Genomic DNA, 24,742 nt, shown 5'->3' with positions numbered 1-24,742 from the left:
TACAATATATCAATGAGTACAAGTATCTGATTTTGTGACTTTCGCTTCCACAGGTTGCCAGGATGCGATGGAATTTCCCCGGTAAGTGTAACTTTAGACGCACTGTTTTAGTACTGATAGGTCCTAATAAACAGAAAACTGCTTTGTCCCTGTTTTGGACTATTGCCTACAAATCCTACAGTATATACCTCACATTGATGGCAGTTTATAAAACATGTCACTGTAGAAAAAACTACGTTAGAGGATTAGGGCCACATAAAAAAATGTTTTGTGAGGATTTGAAAAAAATATTATTTTTTTTGTTCTGAGAAAAAAGTCAGAATTCTGACTTTAATCTCAGAATTCTGACTTTTTTCTCCCAAAAAAAAAAATGTTTTTTTGTTCTGAGAAAAAAGTCAGAATTCTGAGATTAAAGTCAGAATTCTGAGATTAAAGTCAGAATTCTGACTTTTTTCTCAGAACAAAAAATAATAATTTTTTTTTCAAATCCTCACAAAAAAATTGTTTATGTGGCTCTAATCCTCTTCCGTAAAATTTTTTTATTTTCATGCAGATATAAATCAATTATTGAAAGTGTGTTGTGTTATTGCCATGCAGTTATGACATCACTGTGATAACACAGAAGCAGATAAAGGCTGAACTGTGAGCTTCCTAACATCTCTATTCGCAATATGTTTTTTTTCTATTTTACCAGGCCTATCAGCAGACAAGACTGTTGATATTTAACAATCCTGCAATGTACCAACATTTAGTTGAAACGTTTTTTAATGTTCTTTAAATTATGTATTTCTAATGTACTGGCACATGCAGCCATGGTATTGTCAGGGTTAGGGTTAGACGGTGGGTTTAAGAAAAACAACAAAAGAGTTCTCTCCAATCCCAGCTGTGCCGCATCATGTATTTTGAAAGCGGCATTCCCTTAACACCTTGAAGTTTGAGCAAAACACATTATATACTTTAAGCTATCTTTACATAGAAAAAAGTAGTTTGCTGCTCATTTTCTGGATTACATATACTGTACACATTAAAGCAGTTTTCTACGAGCCTCCCTCAGCTTATTCTGACAGAATTTAAAACATAGTTAGCCCTATGATAGTGCCATGTTATTAGGAGTTGTTTTTGTACCAATACCAACTGAAATAGTTCCTAATAGTCTACCAACATTCTTTATATATAGTGCACAGAAGTATAGGAACGAATCATTTGGGTAAGGCTTATCTTTCTAAAGCCTTCATTACCCCGGCCCTGACTATAGTGTACGCAACATTTTAAACGGTCTACACAGTAACGGTTGATGGTTATGAAATACCATTGTTAAAGGTCACATCACAGAGTATGGTTGTTGTTTGCACTAGTTGTCTTATATTTTTCTTCTTTCTAAATGTTTGTAATTCGTTCTGTTTGCGTAACCTGCCATTTGAATTGTGTATGGAATAATCCTTCAATCTTTTTCTGTAGCCTAGTAACTTCTTATATTTGTTAGCTGCGTCATAATTCATTGGCTCCTGCTACTGTAGCGATCACACTGCTACAGCTCCTGTGCTAAGTAGGTGCATAGAATAACTATTATAAACATAATCATGTCCTCTCTAGTGTTTAAAACAAGTATAACAGTTGGTCAAATATCATCATTTCACATCCGCCTGTGAGTGAAGTTCTAAAATAATATCAGAATCAGAAACAGGTTTATTGCCAAGTAGGTTAACACATACGAGGAATTTGTATCGGTGTTTTAGGTGTATTGAATTCATGAATCTCAACGTTCCCTGCTGTGCTACACTGATTACACACTGTCCATTTTCCATTCCTCCTCACATCAGTTTTACCTTCAATCCAAAGGAAGGGATTGATAATCCAGCTCTGGTCATCAGTGATGATCCTGGTGAGGTTTGAAAAACATTTCTTGACATACACAACCCGTAAAAACCCTCTCCTAAAATCTCCCAGAGTTGATCTTTACTAACAATGTGTGCAGAGCCTGATCCGAGCCCGGTGCCCACACTCTGCCAGCTGAAGCGCCTGGAGGGGCAAAGCTTCGGCTTCTACCTGCGGACGGACAAGAGCAGCCGGAGCTTTGAGATCAGAGACGTGGACCCTGGAGTCCTGCAGGGCATAGTGGCCTCCAGGATGGAGACCGAGTGCTGGAGATCAACGAGGAATATGTGGACAACACGGACTTCTCCAGGGTTAGTGTCAAGAATTTGGTAGACAGTCCTCAGATATATACAGAGAGCAACCTATTGCAACATGGCCTGTACATGTTTATATGAAATGTGAATATGTATGGTTCTCATTTGTCTTGATGTTGAATGAACAAATTGATGTTTATAGCAATCCTTAATTTTGTGCTAAATTAAAGTAATTATTGTTTTAACAGTTTGATATTGTGGATTTGGATGGGGACTTCACATTCAGTTTCCTACAAGTATTGCAGATCGTCTATAATGTAAACAATATTCAGTCTAATTCGTTAAGTACTATAATGCCACACAAAAAATGGTAGACTGGTGCAGAAATCCGGAAATTAGTTAGCATTTTCGCACTTCTTGTGTAGGAAACATACTCAACAGATTTTATTTTCTGCAATATTCCAATATCCAATTGAAAAACACCATTTACTATTTAGTTCAGAGTAAACAGATTGGACTGATCTAAAGGTTTTGGCCTGAATGTTTTCTTTTTTCTCTATCTTAACCTGAGATTAATCATTCAGACTTCAGAGGTCAAAGAAAAGCAGCGATTAGGATCTGCTTACCAGAGGTGGGACCAAGTCATTGTTTTGCAAGTCCGAGTCAAGTCTCAAGTCTTTGCGCTCAAGTCCGAGTCAAGTCTCAAGTCATTGTTTTGCAAGTCCAAGTCAAGTCTCAAGTCAGGATGGGCAAGTTCAAGTCAAGTCAAGTCCTAAACTTTGACAAAACGAGTCATAAACAAGTCATTATGTGTTTTTCACCAAATGTAATGACATCGATCAACAGAATAATACTTAATAATCAAATTGCTCTTTATTAGTCACATTAATAATTTAATAATCCATTTTCTCTCTGCTGGTAAAGTAACGTGTGTTTTTCTAATTTAAGAGGGATCAGTAAGGTAAGGCTATACAGTGACGGTTTGATTCAGAAGGAGTTTAATGTATAAGATCCCTGATGTTGAGGTAACCAGAATGTTTATTTCCACTGTGTACAACATGTTATAAGGGACCCACAATCTATCTTTATGCAAGGGATAATGTGCAGCGAGGCGGTCTCTATGGGGAAAAGAACACCTGCATCTAGATCCCTCTGCAGGTGGTACTTTAAGTATATTTTGATGATAATACTTTTGTACTTTTACTTGTAACATTTTGAATGCAGGACTTTTTATTGTACAGGGTTCCTGCAGGTTTCGCCAACTCAAATTTAAGACTTTTTAACACCTTTTTAAGACCACTTTGAATAGAATTTAAGACCTATTTCACGGCAATAAAGTATGAAGGAAAATGTATATAAAGAAGAAATACGTCCCATAATCACTTACAAAGTAAATGTATTCATGTTCAACATAAGAACAATGACTGTACACAACAGCATAACAGTACAGAACTGTGTTAGCGTGTTAGACAAAAAGTGTGTATGTGTGTGCGCTTGAGTGTGTGTGTGTGTGTGTGTGTGTGTTAGGGCTGTGCAATTAATCATATTTTAATCGCAATTACGATTTTGGCCTGCCACAATTACGAAAACAACATAATCGGAAAAAACGATTATTTTGCTTTGCTAGGTTGTGACAGTGCACTACAACATATTTGATCTAATGAATTTTTTAGTAATGTATCATTTATTTAATTAATTTTTGTATTGGTTTTTCAGTTGAATTATACGTTCAGGGTAATCAACAGTTAAAAAGATACTGTTCAAATTATTATCTGTTTTAAAGTTCAATAAATGGATGTTTTCAAAGTCAATGAATAATCATATTTAATAATCGTGATATTAATTATTGACCAACATAATCTTGATTATTGCCATAATCGAGCAGCCCTAGTGTGTGTGTGTGTGTGTGTGTGTGTGTGTGTGTGTGTGTGTGTGTGTGTGTGTGTGTGTGTGTGTGTGTGTGTGTGTGTGTGTGTGTGTGTGTGTGTGTGTGTGTGTGTGTGTGTGTGTGTGTGTGTGTGTGTGTGTCTCTGAGAGAGAGTGACAAGAGCTATATTCAGACTGAGCTCTGCTGCCTTGGCTACACTATTTCACCGTTGCTGTTGTATGATTGGTGTTTAGCTACGGTATTTAGCGTCTACAGCACCTCTGCTTTTAGGGTTGACGTAGACCCACACTTCGCCCGGAGGTCCCCCGGTGTTGTTGCGGGAGCTGCTGCACTAGCTAACACTCCACTAGCTAACGCTACATTAGCTGCTGCTGCACTAGCTAACGCTCCACTAGCTAACGCTGCACTAGCTAACGCTACATTAGCAAAACAAACACTAATTTATTTTGCAAAAGGTGCAGCGGGCTTCAAACACGTTCCCTCCACTGGTTTCAACCAAGCACTAAATTAGATGTTTTCCAACCAAATACGGTTGAACTTACACTTCCCCATATTTATTTGTAAGTAGATTCGAAGATAGGCTACATGAGCTGAAGCTTGGTTGCTAGGTTACTAGCTGGGTGTTCTCCAATAAGGGGCCGGGGGAAACAAAGTTAGTGATTACTGGTTCCATGTTGATTTAATTCAATACAAATTGTTGGGGGGAACTGAAAGGCTATTACCGTACTGGTTACTTTGCAGCCCGGACATTTCCCCCAAAACACATTTAGACGCTATCGCAACACAGAAGTACCTTTCAAATCCGATAATTTTTAAGACCTTCTGAATCATATTTAAGACCTTTTTAAGGCCTTAAATTCTAATTATCAAATGTAAGACTTTTTAAGACTTGTTAAGACCCCGCGGGAACCCTGATTGTAACTTTGTTTAATTGTTTGAACTTCTCCCACCTCTGACAATAAATCCTGAGTGTTTACCCTGCTCTGAAGGTTATTTTCATTTTACAAATCCTGCACTCAGCTTTGCTTTCTCCAATATCATTGAAAAGCAGCCAGATGCTGCTTCTTTTTTCGGTTTTCGCTCATTTCTTGACTTTTTCCGACGCGCTTGCATTTAAATCCGGCTCCCCGTATCCCCGTCGCTCTGCACATGCTGTGCCCCCACCCTTCTTTCACATAATGGTATGATCCTAGTGTGTCCTCGCATATGATTGGCCGCATGGTGGCCCAGCTAAATAAAGACCCGCCCCTGCCTGCGAGGAATCTCAGCAAGATAGGAGCGGCTGGAGATTCTGCTCCCCCCGACGGGAAGGCTGCTCTTCTAACAGCAGCTCGCGATCGGCGTGTTGGAGACCTCTGAATTAAAGTAGCAAGTCACCTCAAGTCAGAAGGCTCAAGTCCAAGTCAAGTCCCGAGTCATTGGTGTTCAAGTCCAAGTCGAGTCGCAAGTCTTTTGTGATGTTGTCAAGTCGAGTCTCAAGTCATAAAATGTGTGACTCGAGTCTGACTCGAGTCCAAGTCATGTGACTCGAGTCCACACCTCTGCTGCTTACATTCCCTTTCAGTTTCAATATAAATTATTCACAAAAGTTTGTGTTTGTGTAGTTTGGGATGGCGCTAATGTTTGAGAAACAGTCCTCATAGGCATTACGGATTAAGTGAGTGTATTTCCCGAATTACTTGTATCCCTCTGACTTTCCCGACAGATTGTGAGGAAGATCCAGTCATGCGGCTTCCACCTGTTCCTCCTGGTGTTGAGGAGGGAAGAGTACGAACAGGTACTGTACGAGAACTACCATGCAACAAAAAACTCATTACTACCTTCCATAACACTTGGGGGTTAAAAATAGGCTGATCTCGCAGCAGACAGACTTGTTAGTGGGGAAGTGTCCGCAGTGGCGTTTTTATATGTACAAAAGTGGTGGGGCACGAACAACTTCGATGTCTATAAGCTTCTGGTGCTTTTTTAAACACGTAAACAAATAGCTGTAGGCTATCCAAGGTTCCGATAGAGAGAGGGGGGGGGGGTATAAGACACTCATCACCGAGGTCACAATATCAATCAATCCAGCAGAGCAATAGCCTATAGGCAAAACACAGAAGATCAACAAAAGATATGACATAAAATGAACTTACCAAAGCTGAAGTAGATGGTCAACTTCATTCATTTTCTTTCAGTTTTACTGATTTTAATCGCTGTACGCTGCTCTCTCTCTCGTCTCTTCACAAACAACTACTATTTTCGCGGCACACGTACTTACAGCCAATCAGCTCTCTGAATTATGAGATGACGTTTGGTGGGTATGTCAGCACAGTGCCCCGATAGAGTGGCGAAGTCACGCCCATCTACTTCCGGTCCATGGGACCTTATTTCGGAAAAATAATGTATTGAAGGCAATGGAGAGAGACAACGTTAAACAGTAAGAGTATTAGTCATATTTCGTGAACCCTTTGAAGAGTACTGTCACCGGTGTGATCATTCTATAATACACAATTTAAGCCCGGGGGAGAAATGCTAACGCTAGCATCGATGATCGCCGATCTTTTCTACTTCATGCTATCTGCACAAATGGTTGACATTAAACATTAAAAAGACCAGGCAGTTCAGAGAGAATCAAAGGAAGGCAGGCAGGCAGCTTTGCATGACATTTTTCTGGATGTGTTTCATTGTGGTGATAGTGAGGGTAGTCAATCGTTTTGTTGACAAGACAGTAGTGACGGCCATCTTGGTGACGTGTGTTGTTCTGCGAGACCAGAGATGTAGTTCATTGAGCGTTTCACACAAACAAATGTGTTACTTCACAGTTTTACGACACATTTTTTTTTCATTGGAAGAAAGGTGGCATGCTGTAGTTTGACCTTTAAAGTCTATGAGTTTGACACACAACAAATACATTTGCCTGTGAGTGATATTTGATGCTCAGTTGCACACTTGTTTTATATCATTGTCTTAGATGTATATATTTGTCTTATTCTTACAACTTACTTTCACCATTATGCATATTTCACAATTGAATGTATTCTTTTAATGTTGGGTAGCCTATATTGTATGTTGCATTATTGGAAGAGCCTGAGACTTGAGATTTTCATTGCCAACAACACTGTGATGCATGTGACAAATACAGCCATTGAATCTTTAAAAATTGGTTACATAGTTTTTTGTATAGACATGCCTATTGGGTTTAAGTCCCCTTGCCCAAGGCAATCAAACCATTGACCCCTTGAGCCACAGCCACCCTTTTATTTATCTAGGCTGTACGGTGATGTATTTCTCCATCGATTGAATCCTATTTATGTCTCTCCACAGGCGGTGTCTATGGGTGGGGACCTACAGAAGCTGGCGAGGGCCTCTAAAGGGGAGCGCTGGTCCAGACCCAGACTGTGTCACATCAGCAGACACCCGGAGCATGGTCTGGGAATGACCATCGTCTCAGTGGAAGGTACCCACACATTGCTGCTATTGTTTGATAGAGTGTTAATAACTCATTTACAGCTTTTCTGAAGACCATACACCCCCAGTACTCTGAGCGTTAACTATTTCATGAGAAAGCTAACCAGCAAAAATGTCAGATTGATAATTCACTTCTTGCACTGATTTCTATGAGTCCACCCTTGCTGTATAGAATGGGTCCTAAAACCCAAAATGAGTTAGCATTAAAGCACTTCTGGGCTCCTTCTGCTTCACTTCTGAATTTGCAAAAAAGTTTCTGAATAAGAACATTAAACGTTATCACGCTGAACACAAGTCATGCGACTGTCATGTAGATCGTATAGCATTACATCTATCTACTACTGTCAGTTGCATTTACATTTCAATTATTATACAAGTGGTGTAAATATGTGGATATTATCTTTCTGAACAAAAGGTCTTTAAGTATCAAAGGTCTGTTAGCACAAGATCTTATTTCCCAAAATCCAATGGAAGAATTACATTGCTTTTTGTCAAGGGAGCCCTTGCAATGCTGACTTCCAGATCGACCTACAACACGTCATCCCTGCGACGCAGTTTAAAGCACCCTGTGTATATATAAAGCCTGGTATATAAAGGGATTTGTGTTAAAGATGATACTGTGTTTAGTTACAAGCTGGAATGATGGATTCCTCACTCCCAGAGATGGGGTCGTTACTCAAAAAAAGTAATATATTACATATAGAGTGGTGCAGTGACGCTCAGGGTGGGATTTTCACGGCGGCCATGACGGCCATGGCCGTCGTAGCCCCTCGGTCTGGCCGTTATGCCCCACAAATAATTGTACGTCCTATGGCCACCATGGCCTTTGGGCCCCTTACACTGTTAAAAGTTGCTTTAAAAGCATCAGAACAGTGGTTTCTGAACTGCATTATGCTGCGTTCACAACGGACGCGATGCGAATATTCGCATTGCTCTAACTGCTGAAGTTTCACCACGGCTGTCAGCTGCAGTGGCGAGCCGTGACTTTTATACCTAGGCCCTGTGACCCCCCGCCCCCCTTCCCTCGAGTTATTAAGTCACAGCCTATACTTCAGCGGAATATCAAAACAACGGCCCGGGGTGCAAAACGCATCAATGAAAGCGACCCTCTACCACACAAAACAACACCAGTAAATAACCCTATTATTTGTGTTCTTTTAAATTGAAAAGGATATTGCATTGTGTTTGTTACTTTCGTTGCAGTTGTATGTCTTAAGTGTAATTTGGCATGCTTTTATTTTGAAGGCGAGTTAACGCTGTTGACAGGAAGTTGTTGTTGCTATGGAAACAAGAAAAGTTTCACAGCGGGCGGAACTTGTCATAAAGTCCGCGATAATAACACCCACCCATTTAGAGGGAAGATATGATTGGTCAATTGTACTGTCATTTGACATTACTCTCTCGTTCAGTTACTATAGCGGCCCTCTGTGAATTCATAGCTGGACCGCCTGGACGTCCAACAGCTCCTCTCTTCACAGACTCGCAGAGACGAGCTTCTTTCATTTAACCCTTCACATTCCAACAGAAACTGAATAGGCAGATTCGAAGGATTTATTTCTTTGGAAATGTTATTTTAAATCCAATTAAATCCAATTATATTGGTAAAACTAATGAAAAATATAACTAAAAAAAATATTTAAAAAAATATATTATTTTTTTTAATGTTTTTAAATATTATTTTGTAGAATATCTTAGGCCCTCACAGAGGGCCTAGAGGGCCCTGACGGCTCGCCACTGGTCAGCTGTGTTTACTCCTGTCATTCAAACAGGACGCGCTGGAGAGGGGCGGGGCTTATATCCATGTAAATACTGTGGTGGAAACCAACTACGACCAAATTAACCTATGTTACCGTGATTTAATTGGAATACACATTTCAAAATGATGCCGAAGTAACTAAATACTGATAACGGTTAGTAAAAACCATGCTTTAATGCTTTGACAAGTGTGCAGACAAGACGGCATGCAAAACCTTTTAAAATGCGCGTTTTGTGAATGGAGATTGGATCGATCAGGCTAAACTAACGTTGTAGCTGCTCCGTCCACACTCACAACAACGTCCTAAAGACAGAATTAAAGCAGCGACTGTATTCGTGATGACAGAGAAAGTCTGTGGTTTGTACTTGTTTAACTTTTGTCTAGTTTCTGAACAGATATGATGAGCTCTGAGGAGTTGATTAAAGAGACACACACACACACAGTCCAACCCTGTCTCCTAAAAATTACGTTCCCACAGAACTAAACTGCATTCTCAATTACGTTTAGCTAGAAACGTATTTTCTCCCACGTTACGTTTGTTATGAACGTATCTTAAATACGTTTATTTTCTACATATCTTCTAGAAACATATCTTCTCCCACGTTACGTTCGTTATGAACGTATCTTAAATACGTTTATTTTCTACATATCTTCTAGAAACATATCTTCTCCCACGTTACGTTCGTTATGAACGTATCTTAAATACGTTTATTTTCTACATATCTTTGCCATTTATTGCCTTGCTTATAATAATGATAATAGTCATTTATAAATATCATTTTAGAGCACACATTTGAAATCGAGAATCGGGCTCGATATAGGCCTATGGTTAAATTAAAATCAGTAGGCGAGGCTGTAATTTCGGCAGCTGTTACTCTCATGAGCGAGGCAGAAAATAATAGTTGTAACATGACAAAAAGCTGCTGTGTCGTTTATTGCACCTCAAAGATTAAAACAAATCCAGAGTTACTTCTTTCTGTACTTCCTCTAAGAAGAAAGGACAGTAAAAGAAGAGCTCTGTGGCTTCAGGCTTGATTGCCGTTCAAATGACAGCGTTGGTTTCCCCAAAAGTGGGCGGGGCTGTAAAGTGACGTTTTACTATCATCTATTATTCAAAACCATTCTATTTATTCTAACGTAAATTACATGCCAGTGTTTTATCTTTTTATTTATTTGTTTTTATTTTAAATCGTATAATGTCGGACTTTTTTCCCGTCTGTGAGGAAAATAAATGGGGTTTAGAGCCTCAAAATACTGAAATCTGTATTTTTTTAAATCTTTTCCTTCTAATTTGTTATTCTTTTCTAAATAACACACTGTTATTTACTCAACCATAACACACAATTATCCTTGTTTTTATTTATTCGTTTAATTCTATAATCTTGGGCTTTTTAGCCGTAAATAAAGTCACCGGAAACAGACGGGACATTTCGAGCGATACACACCACAAACCCACCGAACTGATTATCCCAAATCCTCAGCTTGAAGCTCGTTGATTGGATGTTTTAGCCGCAATAAACGCTGGGATATGGTGTTAATAAGTTGTGATATCCGAAAACGAAAAATAAAATAATACCTAATTCAGAGTGTTCTTGCTTTTCTCTTTGGAAGTCATCACATAACGGCATTGTAATACACGGTTCGGCTGAATTAAATATTATACATCTGCCGTAGTTCTTTATTTATAGAGCCCTGATGAGAAGACATCTAGACAAACATGAGGAACTGCCGCCAAAACTGAATACTTGATGTGGATCATAAATATATCAACAATTAAACAACATCTTCAATTTATTTTCACAAAATACGTCTCCTTGCAGTATCAACACTAATTCGGCTGACTTTTATATTTGATCCAATTGGTAGATAATAGGTTATATTTACACCATAACGGTGCACAGCTGATAGAAAAGGACTTGTAGTTTTTAAAGATATTACTGATTTTCTTTGAATATAAGAATGTAAATACTGAGTTGAGAGAATAGTCAGGGGATTTGGGTGATGGGAGACACATCTATGGATTCAGAATTTCAATAGCGTACCATTAAATGACGGATATACCTTTCTGTCTGTGATGTTTTACAAATCAGATATTAATGTGTAGAAGTAAAACATGTGAAATAATATAGCAATATCCTGTAAAATTATGTAAAAACATGAATAAAACTACACATCTTCAGATGTTATACATACATAAGTGTTCTACACTAATAATACAAAGTTATTATTAGTATGCTGTGTGTACCTTGTGTGCACCGCCTAGTGGTTAAAGCACGTTATTGAATTATTTTTGTTGAATAATGTTATTTGATGAAAACAATATTAAGAGTACATACTTTCATAGGGGGAAAGTAGAAGGTCAATGATAGAAATATAGAATATAAAAAGTCAAGAAGATACTATAAGTGATCTCTACAATAAAACAGTTTAGTGCCGGATGTACAAAGATATTAATAGGAGGATGTGCAAAACAGAAAAACGAATTAACCTTTATTAACACATTAAAGAATACTTTAGGTTAAGGTCTTATTTTAAACAAGAAAAAAGCTTTGGGGGTATCTATCTACCGATGAATATTAAGCCTGACAAAGTACTTAACGTCTAATATATTGCTTTCCTGCAATGTTAACTATGTTGAAGCACTTCTTTCAACTGATATTATACACATTAATTATACTCTTATGTATGTAGATAGAATAAGAAATGTGCAGAATATGACAGTTTAATGGTGGAGGTACACACATATTGATAGATGTCTTGTAATGCGCTGTTGAGGAACCTGCGACCCAAGTTGTGTATATGATCAATAAACCTTAGAAAATCTTGAAATCTTGAAAGGGATGTGCAAAATAGCCATTATACAGTTTTTAATTAACTATTAGTAGAGAATAACGAGTAATGAATATACTTTATAGAGATCTGCAGATAAATGTTTCGTCTTCTCAAGCACCACCTATCAAATATCTCTCCTGATTGTTGGCACTTGACAATCACCTTCCCTGAATTTTACTCAGGTGTAACTAAAGTCTGCTTTAAGGGTTGTTTATATTTCACATCATTAATCAGAATCTGCAAAGTAACTAAACTAAATGTAGTGGAGTAAAAATACCAGGTTAACCTCTGAATTGTAGTGGAGTAGAATTACAAAGTAAGCTGTCGTGTGGGTATATATTAATGCTGCCCATTATGGATATAAGCGATTTTTACCCATTTAGTAATTACATGTTTTAAATGTGTACACACCAATGTGTTTCCTATCGCCTAAACCTCCAGGGCTGTACACAGTTTAATACTGGCAACTTCTAATTTTGGGAAAAACGTCTTTTAAAACTACAATTCCCAGTAGATACGTGCCATAGAGAACATGTTGCGAAACACAATAGCCAGCATGTGTATTTCTCGGGGGGCGTTCGAGTCCAGTTTTGAATAGTCTGCCGTGGTTTCGTTCCATTTCAAAGAGCTTGACGCTCGGCGTAACCTTGGCGCACTGCCACTCCAACATCACGGGGTTTGTCAACGGGACTGTAGTCCCAAACGATAGCTGGGGATTATGGGTAGTGTAGTGTCTTCGGCCATCCTAAATCTCGAAATGTCCCGTCTGTTTCTGGTGACTTTATTTACGGCTAAAAAGCCCAAGATTATAGAATTAAACAAATAAATAAAAACAAGGATAATTGTGTGTTATTGTTGAGTAAATAACAGTGTGTTATTTAGAAAAGAATAACAAATTAGAAGGAAAAGATTTTAAAAAATACAGATTTCAGTATTTTGAGGCTCTAAACCCCATTTATTTTCCTCACAGACGTTTATACGATTTAAAATAAAAACAAATAAATAAAAAGATAAAACACTGGCATGTAATTTACGTTAGAATACATAGAATGGTTTTGAATAATAGATGATAGTAAAATCTACGTCACTTTACAGCCCCGCCCACTTTTGGGGAAACCAACGCTGTCATTTGAACGGCGATCAAGCCTGAAGCCACAGAGCTCTTCTTTTACTGTCTTTTCTTCTTAGAGGAAGTACAGAAACACGTAACTGGATTTGTTTTAATGTTTGAGGTAAACGACACAGCAGCTTTTTGTCATGTTAAAACTATTATTTTCTGCCTTGCTCATGAGAGTAACAGCTGGCGAAATTACAGCCTCGCCTACTGATTTTAATTTAACCATATATCGAGCCTGATTCTCGATTTCAAAGGTGTGCTCTAAAATGATATTTATAAATGACTATTATCATTATTATAAGCAAGACAATAAATGGCAAAGATATGTAGAAAATAAACGTATTTAAGATACGTTCATAAGGAACGTAACGTGGGAGAAAATATGTTTCTAGAAGATATGTAGAAAATAAATGTATTTTAGATACGTTCATAACGAACGTAACGTGGGAGTAAATACGTTTCAAGCTAAACGTAATTCAGAATGCAGTTTAGTTCTGTGGGAATGTAATTTTTAGGAGACAGGGTTGCGCTGACACACACACACACACACACACTTTTGCATTTCAAAGTATTGCTTGTTCATACAGTTGGATGTTGGAGCTTCACTGTGCACTGCTGAATGATGTAGAGTTTGACCTTTGAAGGCTATTTCTTCTGCTCTGAAATGGAATATATTTGTTACATATTAATAGAATTTTAGATTTTTAGATTTCATTTTGGATTTGTGAATGGGAGAAGTAGTAGATGGAAAACATACTGTTACGTTCCCTCTTTGCTAGGGGTAAAAAGGTGAAACGACACGACCAGTTTGTAATTGGTATTGGTTACCGGTGGGTTTATTTATGACTGCAAGTAAGCAAAATGATGTACACAAAGAGCTTGGCCCAACAACGGGTCAAGCTGTCACTATCCAACAAAAGGGGTCTCCAAAAGAGAGTTGCCCCGCTATACAAAAGGAATGAAAATCTCACTTCTAAAGTGGAAACAAAACAATAACAAAACGGGACTGTGTGGAAACACAGCTGTTGCTGATCAACCGGTGATTTGGGGTCTAAGCAATATACACAAATGCTGATCTACAGGCGCTAAGCTAACCTGGGTCTAAGCTGTTTCACAATGTCACTAATCTAAATGTGGGTCTACAGGAGCTAAGCAACCTGGATCTACGCAACACACACACAAACCCTACACTAAACACAGAATACCACGACACACTGCTAACCAGTGTGCTCGCACAGAACCCTACAGAATACACACTGCTAGTCAGTCTACAGAAGCACAGAATACACACTGCTAGTCAGTCTACAGAATCACAGGATGAGGGCTTTGTCACAAGTAGAGGGTTGAGGCATCTGTCACAAAATACAGGGCCTCCAGACGGATGTTCGTGCCCAGCCTTTATCCTCCTCCCCCGGATGACGTGGCAGCAGCGGGCAGGGCTTGAGTGACGTCTGTCCAATCCCCGCGAATGTTGCGAGGTCGGGACGGCCACTCACAGCATCAGAAGGCACAGCTCTTTTGCATACACACAGTTAAAGGCACAAGGTAGCAGCGTCTGTAACACATACCAAACACTAATTATTCAAAGTAAAGTATTTCATTTTATATACGGTAATACTAAGGAGGCATAGGCCTATATGATGATACGATTATTGATATTAAAAAAGTGATTTGTTTTTTGTCATTAGAAAGTGAAGTTATTTATTTGTAAGCTCCAAATCCTAATCTTTTCCTCAATGGCCTTTGTGCCCTGGCATGTGGCCTTTGCGCGCTGAAAAAATGTGTGACACCAAAGGCCAATTGGCCTTGCCCCTAAAATGACGAAAATCCAAGCCTGGTGACGCCTCCTAAAACCCGGAAGTAAGCTTCTTCCGAATCATAAATCTATCGATTAGATTTAAGATTCGAAAATTATAAATGTAAGGTAGACAAGTAGAGATTATCTGACTGAACAAAACGTGATCCGTCTCTTAAATGTGTGTCAACCACAGACCTTATTTCGAGCTATTTTCCAAAAGCCCATGGAGAAATTGCATTGCTTCTTTGTCGAGGGAACCGGAAGAAGCTTACTTCTGGGTTTTAGGATGCGTCACTGCACCACTCTATTACTTACTACTTTTTAAAAAAGTAATATATTACTTTACTTCGTTACTCTCAACATAAAGTAACTCGTTACTTTACTCGTTTCTTTACATTACTTTTGCGTTACTCAGCAACAGCCTATAGCCAAAACTTAAAACTTAGGCACATATAACAATTACTATTGCAATAAGGAAGACATAACACAAGTCTTTATTTGTATGCTCTTTAATACAATAGGCTACCACAAGCTAACAGTCGGTGAATACCTAAAGAGCATTTAAAGAGAAAAATTGTAATAGGTATTTAGAACAAGTGGGCCATATCAACCTCTCTGAAGAACCAGCACCTTACCGTGGATTGTGAGCCCTGATGATCCTGGGGGCTGTGTTGTCTGGAACCTTGTGTTCCTGGTAGGGTCTCCCATGGCAAATTGGTTTCAGACTAAGATTGGTTCAAAAGACCTCATGAAAGACGACACAGGAAGTGAGGATACCCGGTCCGGAGGAAGCCCAGGGTCCTCCTTCTGGAGCCAGGCCCAGAAGGAGGACTCGTCGGCGAGCGTCTGGTGGCCGGGCTTGCCACGGACCCCGGCCGGGCACAGCCCGAAAAGGCAACGTGGGCAACACCTCCGCTTCTCCGTCCCGCGGGCCCACCACCTACGGGAAACAGCGATGGGGTCGGGTGCGCTGCCAGAAGGGTGGCAGTGAAAGCAGAGGGTCTCGACGGACCAGACCCGGGCGACAGAAGCTGGCTTTGGGGACGTGGAACGTCACCTCTCTGGGGGGGAAGGAGCCGGAGCTTGTGCGGGAGGTGGAGCGTTACCAGTTGGATCTGGTTGGGCTCACCTCTACGCACAGCGTCGGCTCTGGAACCTTACTTCTGGATAGGGGTTGGACTCTATTCTTCTCCGGAGTTGCTCAAGGTGTGAGGCGCCGGGCGGGTGTGGGGATACTCACAAGTCCCCGGTTGGGTGCTTCGTTGTTGGAGTTTACCCCAGTGGACGAGAGGGTCGCCTCCTTACGCCTGCGGGTTATGGGGGGGAAAACTCTGACTGTTGTGTGTGCTTATGAACCAAACAGAAGTTCAGAGTATACAGCCTTCTTGGAGACCCTGGAAAGAGTCCTGTATGGAACTCCTGAAGAGGACTCTTTAATCTTGCTAGGAGACTTCAACGCACATGTGGGCAATGATGGAGACACTTGGAGGGGCGTGATTGGGAGGAACGGCCCCCCTGATCTGAACCGGAGTGGTGGTTTGTTACTGGACTTCTGTGCTAGTCATGGATTGGCCATAACAAACACCATGTTCGAACATAAGGATGCTCATAAGTGTACGTGGTACCAGAGCACCCTAGGCAGAAGGTCCATGATCGATTTCGTTATTGTATCATCGGACCTGAGGCCGTATGTTTTGGACACTCGGGTAAAGAGAGGGGTGGAGTTGTCAACTGATCACCATCTGGTGGTGAGTTGAGTTGAGTGGCGGGGGAAGCCTCTGGATAGACCTGGTAAGCCCAAACGTGTAGTTTGGGTGAACTGGGAACGTCTGGAGGAGGCCCAAGTTCAGGAGGCCTTCAACTCACACCTCCGGCGGAGCTTTTCGGGCATTCCTGTGGAGGTTGGGGACATTGAACCAGAGTGGTCGGTGTTCAAAGCCTCTATTGCCGAAGCCGCGGCGGGGAGCTGTGGTGTCAACCTCCTGGTGGACACCGGTGGTCAGGGAAGCCGTCCGACTGAAGAAGGAGGCCTTCAGGGATTTGTTATCCCGGGGGACTCCCGAGGCAGCTGCACCAACAGGCCCGAAGGGCAGCAGCCTCAGCCGTGGCCGAGGCAAAGCAGCGGGTGTGGGAGAAGTTCGGAGAAGACATGGAAAAGGACTTTCGGGCGGCACCAAAGTTGTTCTGGAAAACTGTCCGACACCTCAGGAGGGGGAAGCAGGGAACCATCCAAGCTGTGTACAGTAAGGATGGGACGTTGTTGACCTCAACTGATGGAGTGTTAGGGCATTGGAAGGAACACTTTGAGGAACTCCTGAACCCGACAACTCCGCCCTCTATGTTAGAGGCAGAGCTGGAGTATGACGGGGGATCAACACCAATCTCCCGGGGGGAGGTCACTGAGGTCGTCAAACAACTCTGGTCGTGGAACGACGGATCAGCTTTTTACTCTCGCAAGGATCCTGGAGGGGGCCTGGGAGTATGCTTATCCGGTCTACATGTGTTTTGCAGACTTGGAGAAGGTGTATGACGGAGTTCCCAGGGAGTTACTGTGGGAGGTGCTGCAGGAGTATGGGGTGAGGGGGTCTCTACTCAGGGCCATCCAATCTCTGTACTCCCAAAGCGAGAGCTGTGTCCGGGTCCTCGGCAGTAAGTCGGATCAATTTCCGGTGAGGGTTGGCCTCCGCCAGGGCTGCGCTTTGTCACCAATCCTGTTTGTAATATACATGGATCGGATTTCGAGGCGTAGTCGTGGGGGAGGGGGTCTGCAGTTCGGTGGGCTAAGGATTGCACCACTGCTTTTTGCAGATGATGTGGTTCTGATGGCTTCATCGGTCTGCGACCTTCAGCACTCACTGGATTGGTTCGCAACCGAGTGTGAAGCGGCTGGGATGAGGATCAGTACCTCCAAATCTGAGGCCATGGTTCTCAGCAGGAAACCGATGGACTGTCCACTCCAAGTAGGGAATGAGTCTTTATCCCAAGTGAAGGAGTTCAAGTATCTCGGGGTCTTGTTCTCGAGTGAGGGAACAATGGAGCGTGAGATGGGCCGGAGAATCGGAGCAGCGGGAGCGGTACTGCAGTCGCTTTACCGCACCGTTGTGACGAAAAGAGAGCTGAGCCAGAAGGCAAAGCTCTCTGTCTACCGGGCCATTTTCGTTCCTACCCTCACCTATGGTCATGAAGGATGGGTCATGACCGAAAGAACGAGATTGCGGATACAAGCGGCCGAGATGGGTTTTCTCCGCAGGGTGGCTGGGGTCTCCCTTAGGGATAAGGTGAGAAGTTCGGTCATCCGGGAGGGACTCGGAGTTGAACCGCTCCTCCTTCGCGTCGAAAGGAGCCAGTTGAGGTGGTTCGGGCACCTAGTAAGGATGCCACCTGGGTACCTCCCTAGGGAGGTGTTCCAGGCACGTCCAGCTGGGAAGAGACCAATGGGTAGACCTAGGACCAGGTGGAGGGATTATATCTCTTCGCTGGCCTGGGAGCGCCTTGGGATCCCCCAGTCAGAGCTGGTTGATGTGGCCAGGGAAAAGAAAGTTTGGGGCTCTCTGCTGGAACTGCTACCCCGCGACCTGACCACGGATAAGCGGGAGAAGATGGATGGATGGATGGGCCATATCAATGTGACACTGGCAAAATAAGCAAATACTTTACAAATAGCCTGTATAAAACAAAATAAGAGGTTGGCCTTGATAACACCACTAAATACACAAATATTGATAGCCTAAAAAAAAAAGGCCTACTATCAGCATTAAATAGCCTAAAGGCTAATGAAAACTCTGGATTTGGAGGTCCTTAGCTATTAGCTTCACGTTAGCATGTTGTCATTGCAGGTGCTTGTGGAGGTTTGACGTTGTGTTTGCAGCAATGGATTAAAGCTTCTGGCCTGGACACAGTTTGCACCTCACCGTCACATTCCTGTCCTTTCTTCGGACGAACTAAAAATAATGGGCATAACTCTCCACCCCTCGAAAGTTATCGCTGTTGATGATGATGACGACGACTCAGCGATGTTTATGCACTGCATGTGGACGTGCAAGTCGCGCAAATGTTACGTAAATATAAACCTGCGGCGGAAATCCCTCTTGTATGTCAAAGGGAGAATCTAGTAATTATTTATGTTAGTAGGCTAACTGTGGTGTGATTACTGAATTTATAACAGTGGCGTGTGTCGGGCAATGTTAGTAGCTGTAGTGTGATTACTGAATTTATAAAAGTAACGCGTTACATTACTCCGTTACCGAAAAAAATGTAATGCGTTACTGTAATAATATTAAATGTTTCCCTCGTTACACCCAACTCTGCTCACTCCATGCCAATATTTCAGATTCGTCCATCCACGCAAACACACATTTGCTGGGCACAGGTTTTGATCTCTGTACCAAACTTGATGACCTCACTGTGGTGACATTATGACAGAGGTGGGAAGTAACTAAGTAGATTTACTCAAGTACTATACTTAAAGGTGGGGTAGGTAAGTTTGAGAAACCGGCTCGAGATACACTTTTTGTTATATTCCACGGAATGCTCTCAACATCCCGATAGCAATGAATATCTTAAGTGCTTTGACAAAAAATCCATAAAAAAATGTAATCTGTGGAAGCTGTAAAAAGCACGACCAATCATTTTAGCCGGCCCGGCTAAAATAACTGGATGGCCTACCTGCCTGTCAGCTTTCCATCTGTGCACAAACTTATCTCGTGCCCTCATTGGTCATGTGCGCGTTCCTGTGTGTTGGAGGAGGGGCTCTGTAAGGAAGTGGCCGATTTTTTCCGGCTGTGTATTTTCAAATTCTAGCGCACTCGAGCTGGTTTCTCCAAAATTACCTACCCCATCTTTAAGTAAAATGTTGAGATACTTATACTTTACTTGAGTATTTCCATGTTACGCTACTTTGTACTTCTACCCGACTACAATTCAGAGGTAAATCTTGTACTTTACTCGACTAAATTAATTTAATATCTTTAGTTAATTTACAGATGTGGATGAATGATGTGAAATATAATCAAGTCTTAAATCAGACTTTAGTTCCACCTGGAGTAAATTCACAAGCTACCCTGCAGTATACAAAGTCATTCAAACTAGATGCACCTTTACCAGCTTTGATAACACTTTAATGATCAATCATTATAAAACATATCATATATATTATTCTGAAATGGATCAATCTGCACAACGACTACATTTATTTTTGGTACCCTAAGTATATTATGATGCTAATACTTTTGTACTTTTAGTTGTGTAAAATTTCGAATGCAGGACTTTTACTTGTAACAGAGTATTCCTACACTGGTACTTTTTACTCAAGTACAAGATCTGAGTACTTCTTCCACCTCTGCGTTATGTAGCTACAAACTTCAAAGAAAGAGTTCCAGTGTGTTACTCCTCCTGAAAACTGATTTTAGAGGGGGTTTTTTTGTGGGGGGGGGTTAATGCGTCTTTTTATTTCATAGTATTGTACAATAACAGGAACAATTTGATGTACAGAGTGTCAGAGTACACTCTATATTCCCCACTCCCTCCCTCCTCTACCCACACATGCCCATATAGGCAAAAACAAACACAAATTGTTTAGTAACAATTAAAGGTCCCATGTCATGCTTTTCCGGTTATTACCCGTCCCCTTGTGTGTTATGAAGGTTTTTCTGCATGTTAACGGTCTGCAGAGTCACAAACCCTCAAAGTACACCCTGTAGCGAATACAACTCTAACACAGAAAAGACCTGTCTATGCTTCCCCAGAACGCCTCGTTGGAGATTTCTCTCGGGGGGGGGGGGGGGTTTGTGGAGCCTCGCAGCGCGGCAAAACTGTGGCGTGTTTACCCCTAGATTCCACCGGGTCTGTCTGCGCCGCGTCATGGCTGCGCCGCGGTTTTGGTCCGACCTCCTCCAGCGTCATAACTAGGGATGGGTATCGTTTGAAATTGATCGATTCCGATTCTGATTCCGGTTCTGCTTATCGATTCCGGTTCTTATCGATTCCCCGTTTTGATTCCAACATTTTAAAATAAATAGGTCAAACGTTTAGATAACAAAAATATCTTTATTCTTTTAAGCTTTAACTGACATTTTTACAAATAAAAAATATACATGCAATACAAATGTATTGCACACAATAGCTGTGCTCTATTTTAACTGAGCAATGCCTGTGGCAAGCTATTAACAGGCATTACACTGTGCCTTGTCTTTTTCTTTTTTAGTGTAGTGGAGCCTCACTTCAGAGCGTTTACCACGATCCATCTTTGGTGTTATGAAGTGACTGAGCTCGTGAACTGTCTACGGGAGGGCAGGGGGAGCCTCGCTGCGGGGCAACTGTGGACCTCTGTCGCCTGTCAGCGCAACTTACATGATGCCGTTATTAAGGGCGGTGCCGGCCGTCAGTGTACCGAGCCGGCCGTCAACGGCCCGCTGACGACCCTGACGGCCGTTCTGTGATTCTCCAGGTCCGCCCTGTATTCCACCGGGTCACCGCGGCGCAGACGGACCCGCTGGAATACAGAGTCTACCGCGTTTAGGAACCGTTAAGCAGAACCGAAATTGTGTATTTTGTATGGGTACCCGGTACCCGGCATTTTCTTATCGGTTCTCATCTGGAACCGAGTTTCGGTTCCCAACCCTAGTCATAACCCACCAGGCGCGTTTCAGAAGCAGAGTGTCTTAATCACATACATCACATACATCGTAGCATTAAAGTTCACAGTTTATTTATAGTTTAAAAAATAATTAGAAAATAATTAAATTCATTTTTATAAATAAATAGAAACGTGTTTAATGGGGGAGGGCAGGAATGTCAAATGGGAGGGCCTGGCCCTCCCACAGCGCCGGGTCTGCTGATAAGGATAATTATGTTTATGAAAATCGATCGTGTGTGTTACCAGGTCAAAAGGGCCAGTATACTGTGAGCACAGTGACTGGCGGTCCAGCAGAGAGAGCGGGAGTCTGCTTTGGAGACAGACTGATGTGGATCAACGGGGTCCGAGTGTCAACACTCACACACTCCACTCTCAACAGAACCGTAAGACTCTGGTTTCCTCCACTCAGCTTCATGGTGTGTGTTCTGTTGGACTGATGATGTGTGTGACTCATGCTGTGTGTTGGTTCTCAGTTGAAGAAGAGTGGGGGCTCAGTGACGGTGCTGGTGATAGACCCTGACAGCGAGTCTTGTAATGTCCGGAGGAAGATGCCCACCCTGCCTGTGGCGGCAGAGTGCTGCGGCCTGCCCTACACCACCAAAACCTTGCATCTGGTTAAAGACCATAACGGATATGGCTTCCTGCTGAGACAAGAGAAGCTGGGGGGAGCGCGACGGATAGGTGAGAGATACACTGAAGGACACATGAAAACAATATAATACACACACAGACTTGTAATGAAGCATGGTATACCCAAATGTAGGTACTTTAGTGAACATTTTCTCCAAGAATGAAATGTATATGTCTGGAACTCCACTTGGTGGCAGTGCAAAGAAAGCTAATTTGTGTGACTGAGCGGTTTATAGGAAATGGCAATGCAACGTGATCAAAAGCAAGTCAGCCATCTTTGAAGGATACCAGCGACTTGTTGACCTACCTTTAAGGCCCTGTCACACTGTCCCGAAATTGACACCCGATGGACACACGATAAAGGAAATGTTCAAATTCGGCTGTGATCGTAGCAACATCGGGCCATTCGTGAGGGCATCTTAAGCCATCGTATGACCGCCGGTGGAGTTTCTCAGGCTCCGGCAGCAACTTAGTGAGCGGCAACTTCGTAAGGCACTCGTGAGGACATCTTGTCAAATCGTGTCATCTTCGTGTTATCATCGGTGCCATCGGGCATTCGCCCTCACTCTGATCGGGGCGAATGCCCGATGGCACCGATGATAACACGATGGCCTTACGAAGGGCACAATTGACACACAAATTCAACACAAAAATGAACCTTCGCAAGGTCCTTCGGCAATTTTTTGGCATGCCAAAGATTTTGCCACCGCTCACGAAGTTGCTGCCGGAGCCTGAGAAACTCCACCGGCGGTCATACGATGGCTTAAGATGCCCTCACGAATGGCCCGATGTTGCTACGATCACAGCCGAATTTGAACATTTCCTTTATCGTGTGTCCATCTGGTTGTTTTATTGCACAACAAAATCATGTAAATATATTATGTAAATAACCCAATTTGTGTTCTGTGAAACTAAAAAGGATATAATATATTATTTTGAAGGACAGTTGACAGGAAGTTGTTGTTGTTATGGAAACAACATTACGGAGAAAACGTAATATTTTCTACATATAACGACGGATAAAGTAAAGAACAAAGTCTGAAGATATCAGTACAGTATCATAGTACTGTAACACAATTGTTTTTGGTACTTTCATTGCAGTTGTATGTCTTAAATGTAATGTAAATGTTGCCTTCGTGTGTGGTTCGGGGCCATCATCGTGCGAAATTCACAATTCCATATTCGTGTGTCCATCGGGTGTCAATTTCGGGACAGTGTGACAGGGCCTGTACGGCTAGCAAAGTAGCTTATTCAACAACCTATATTTTGTAAACAAGGTCGGCAGGCACAGTTGCGTTGTTCTTAACAGCCAATAAATTAAAAATAATACTAAATGAAACAAATAAAGGACTAAACATGGAAAATGTATACAATAAGGGAGACGTAGCCAACATCAGCAAGAGACGTCAAATGGGATTGGTAGCAGCCGTCTGCTGACTGTTTACTGCAAGTGTCAAAAAGAATAGCTGATAAGTTGTTTATCCTCTGGTCAGTTGAGTCTTACTAATGCCGAAATGGGCGCTTTGAGGAGGTAGAGTAGCATACATTTTTTGGACATGTTATGCTTCTCATGCACTATGGTCAGGATATTCTAACAGTTTTCAGTATATGTATACTTATTGATCAAGTTACCAACTGAAGCTGTAAACTCTAAAGACCATTTAATAAACCGTTATAATCAGGTGATTTAAATTCTCTCTGAACCTTTATTGATTCTTATCCTTTGCTGCTGTGACCCAGTTCACGTGCTGAGGGAGATTGATGTGGGGAGTCCAGCTGAGGGGGCAGGGATGGAGGATGGAGACCTCCTGCTGGCTGTCAATGGGAAACCTATCGAGTCTATGGAGCATGAGGACATAGTCAAAGAGGTTAGACAGAGCGGGGAGGCAGTCATCCTCACCACGATATCTATACCAGGAAGAGACTTCTACAGGGAGGTAAGCACCATGATATCAGGACTTTCACTTCTATTGGACTCATCGCACAGACACTGTATCAGAATGTGTCTTCCACTGCTTTCTCTTGTTTCCCCGCAGATAGGAATTTCTCCGTTGTTGTTCTATGACGAATGTTCAGTCAAGGATAACACTGTCTCACACTGCACGAAGAACCAAAGTGAAACCCCGCTGAAACATGGAGATGGAAGTCCAACAGAGTGTGTCCCGGATCAGTCAGGAACTTTACCCACACAGGTATGATCTCACAGCTTATTACATCTGTGCATCTGGCAAGAATACTGTGTCCATCCCCAACAAGGGGCTATATAACTGTAGATTCACGACTGAAACGTTGTTACATTTCCATAATATTATACAACTATTGTCAAATTTGCATTGAATTTGTCTGGTTGTAGAATCATGCAACCCGGTATCACGGCAAGGCGTGAACATGTGACGATTTACCACGCTGGGAGACGTGAAGATGTCACGATTTCGTCCCTTCAAATGTGACAGTTACACGGTATTGTTAACATGGCCTAACCAGTGGAGAAATACCTGGAAATGCCAA

General features: G+C 41.8%; 1 protein-coding gene across 1 annotated transcript in view; it reads left to right on the top strand.

The window, feature by feature from the left end:
• LOC117555583 (Na(+)/H(+) exchange regulatory cofactor NHE-RF4-like) overlaps window positions 1-24,742 on the top strand; it is a 44,783-nt gene that overhangs the window by 7,474 nt on the left and 12,567 nt on the right. The window contains 10 exon segments of the mRNA XM_034230499.1: window positions 54-81; window positions 1,821-1,882; window positions 1,976-2,110; window positions 2,113-2,186; window positions 5,723-5,794; window positions 7,324-7,456; window positions 21,851-21,987; window positions 22,078-22,285; window positions 23,975-24,171; window positions 24,271-24,426. Of these exon segments, the coding sequence (XP_034086390.1) occupies window positions 54-81; window positions 1,821-1,882; window positions 1,976-2,110; window positions 2,113-2,186; window positions 5,723-5,794; window positions 7,324-7,456; window positions 21,851-21,987; window positions 22,078-22,285; window positions 23,975-24,171; window positions 24,271-24,426 (1,202 nt within the window).

Source organism: Gymnodraco acuticeps, unplaced genomic scaffold, assembly GCF_902827175.1.
Source record: "Gymnodraco acuticeps unplaced genomic scaffold, fGymAcu1.1, whole genome shotgun sequence".
Classification (NCBI taxonomy): Eukaryota; Metazoa; Chordata; class Actinopteri; order Perciformes; family Bathydraconidae; genus Gymnodraco; species Gymnodraco acuticeps.
The sequence above is the reverse complement of the archived record's forward strand: the minus strand, read 5'-3'. Positions and strand labels throughout refer to the sequence as shown.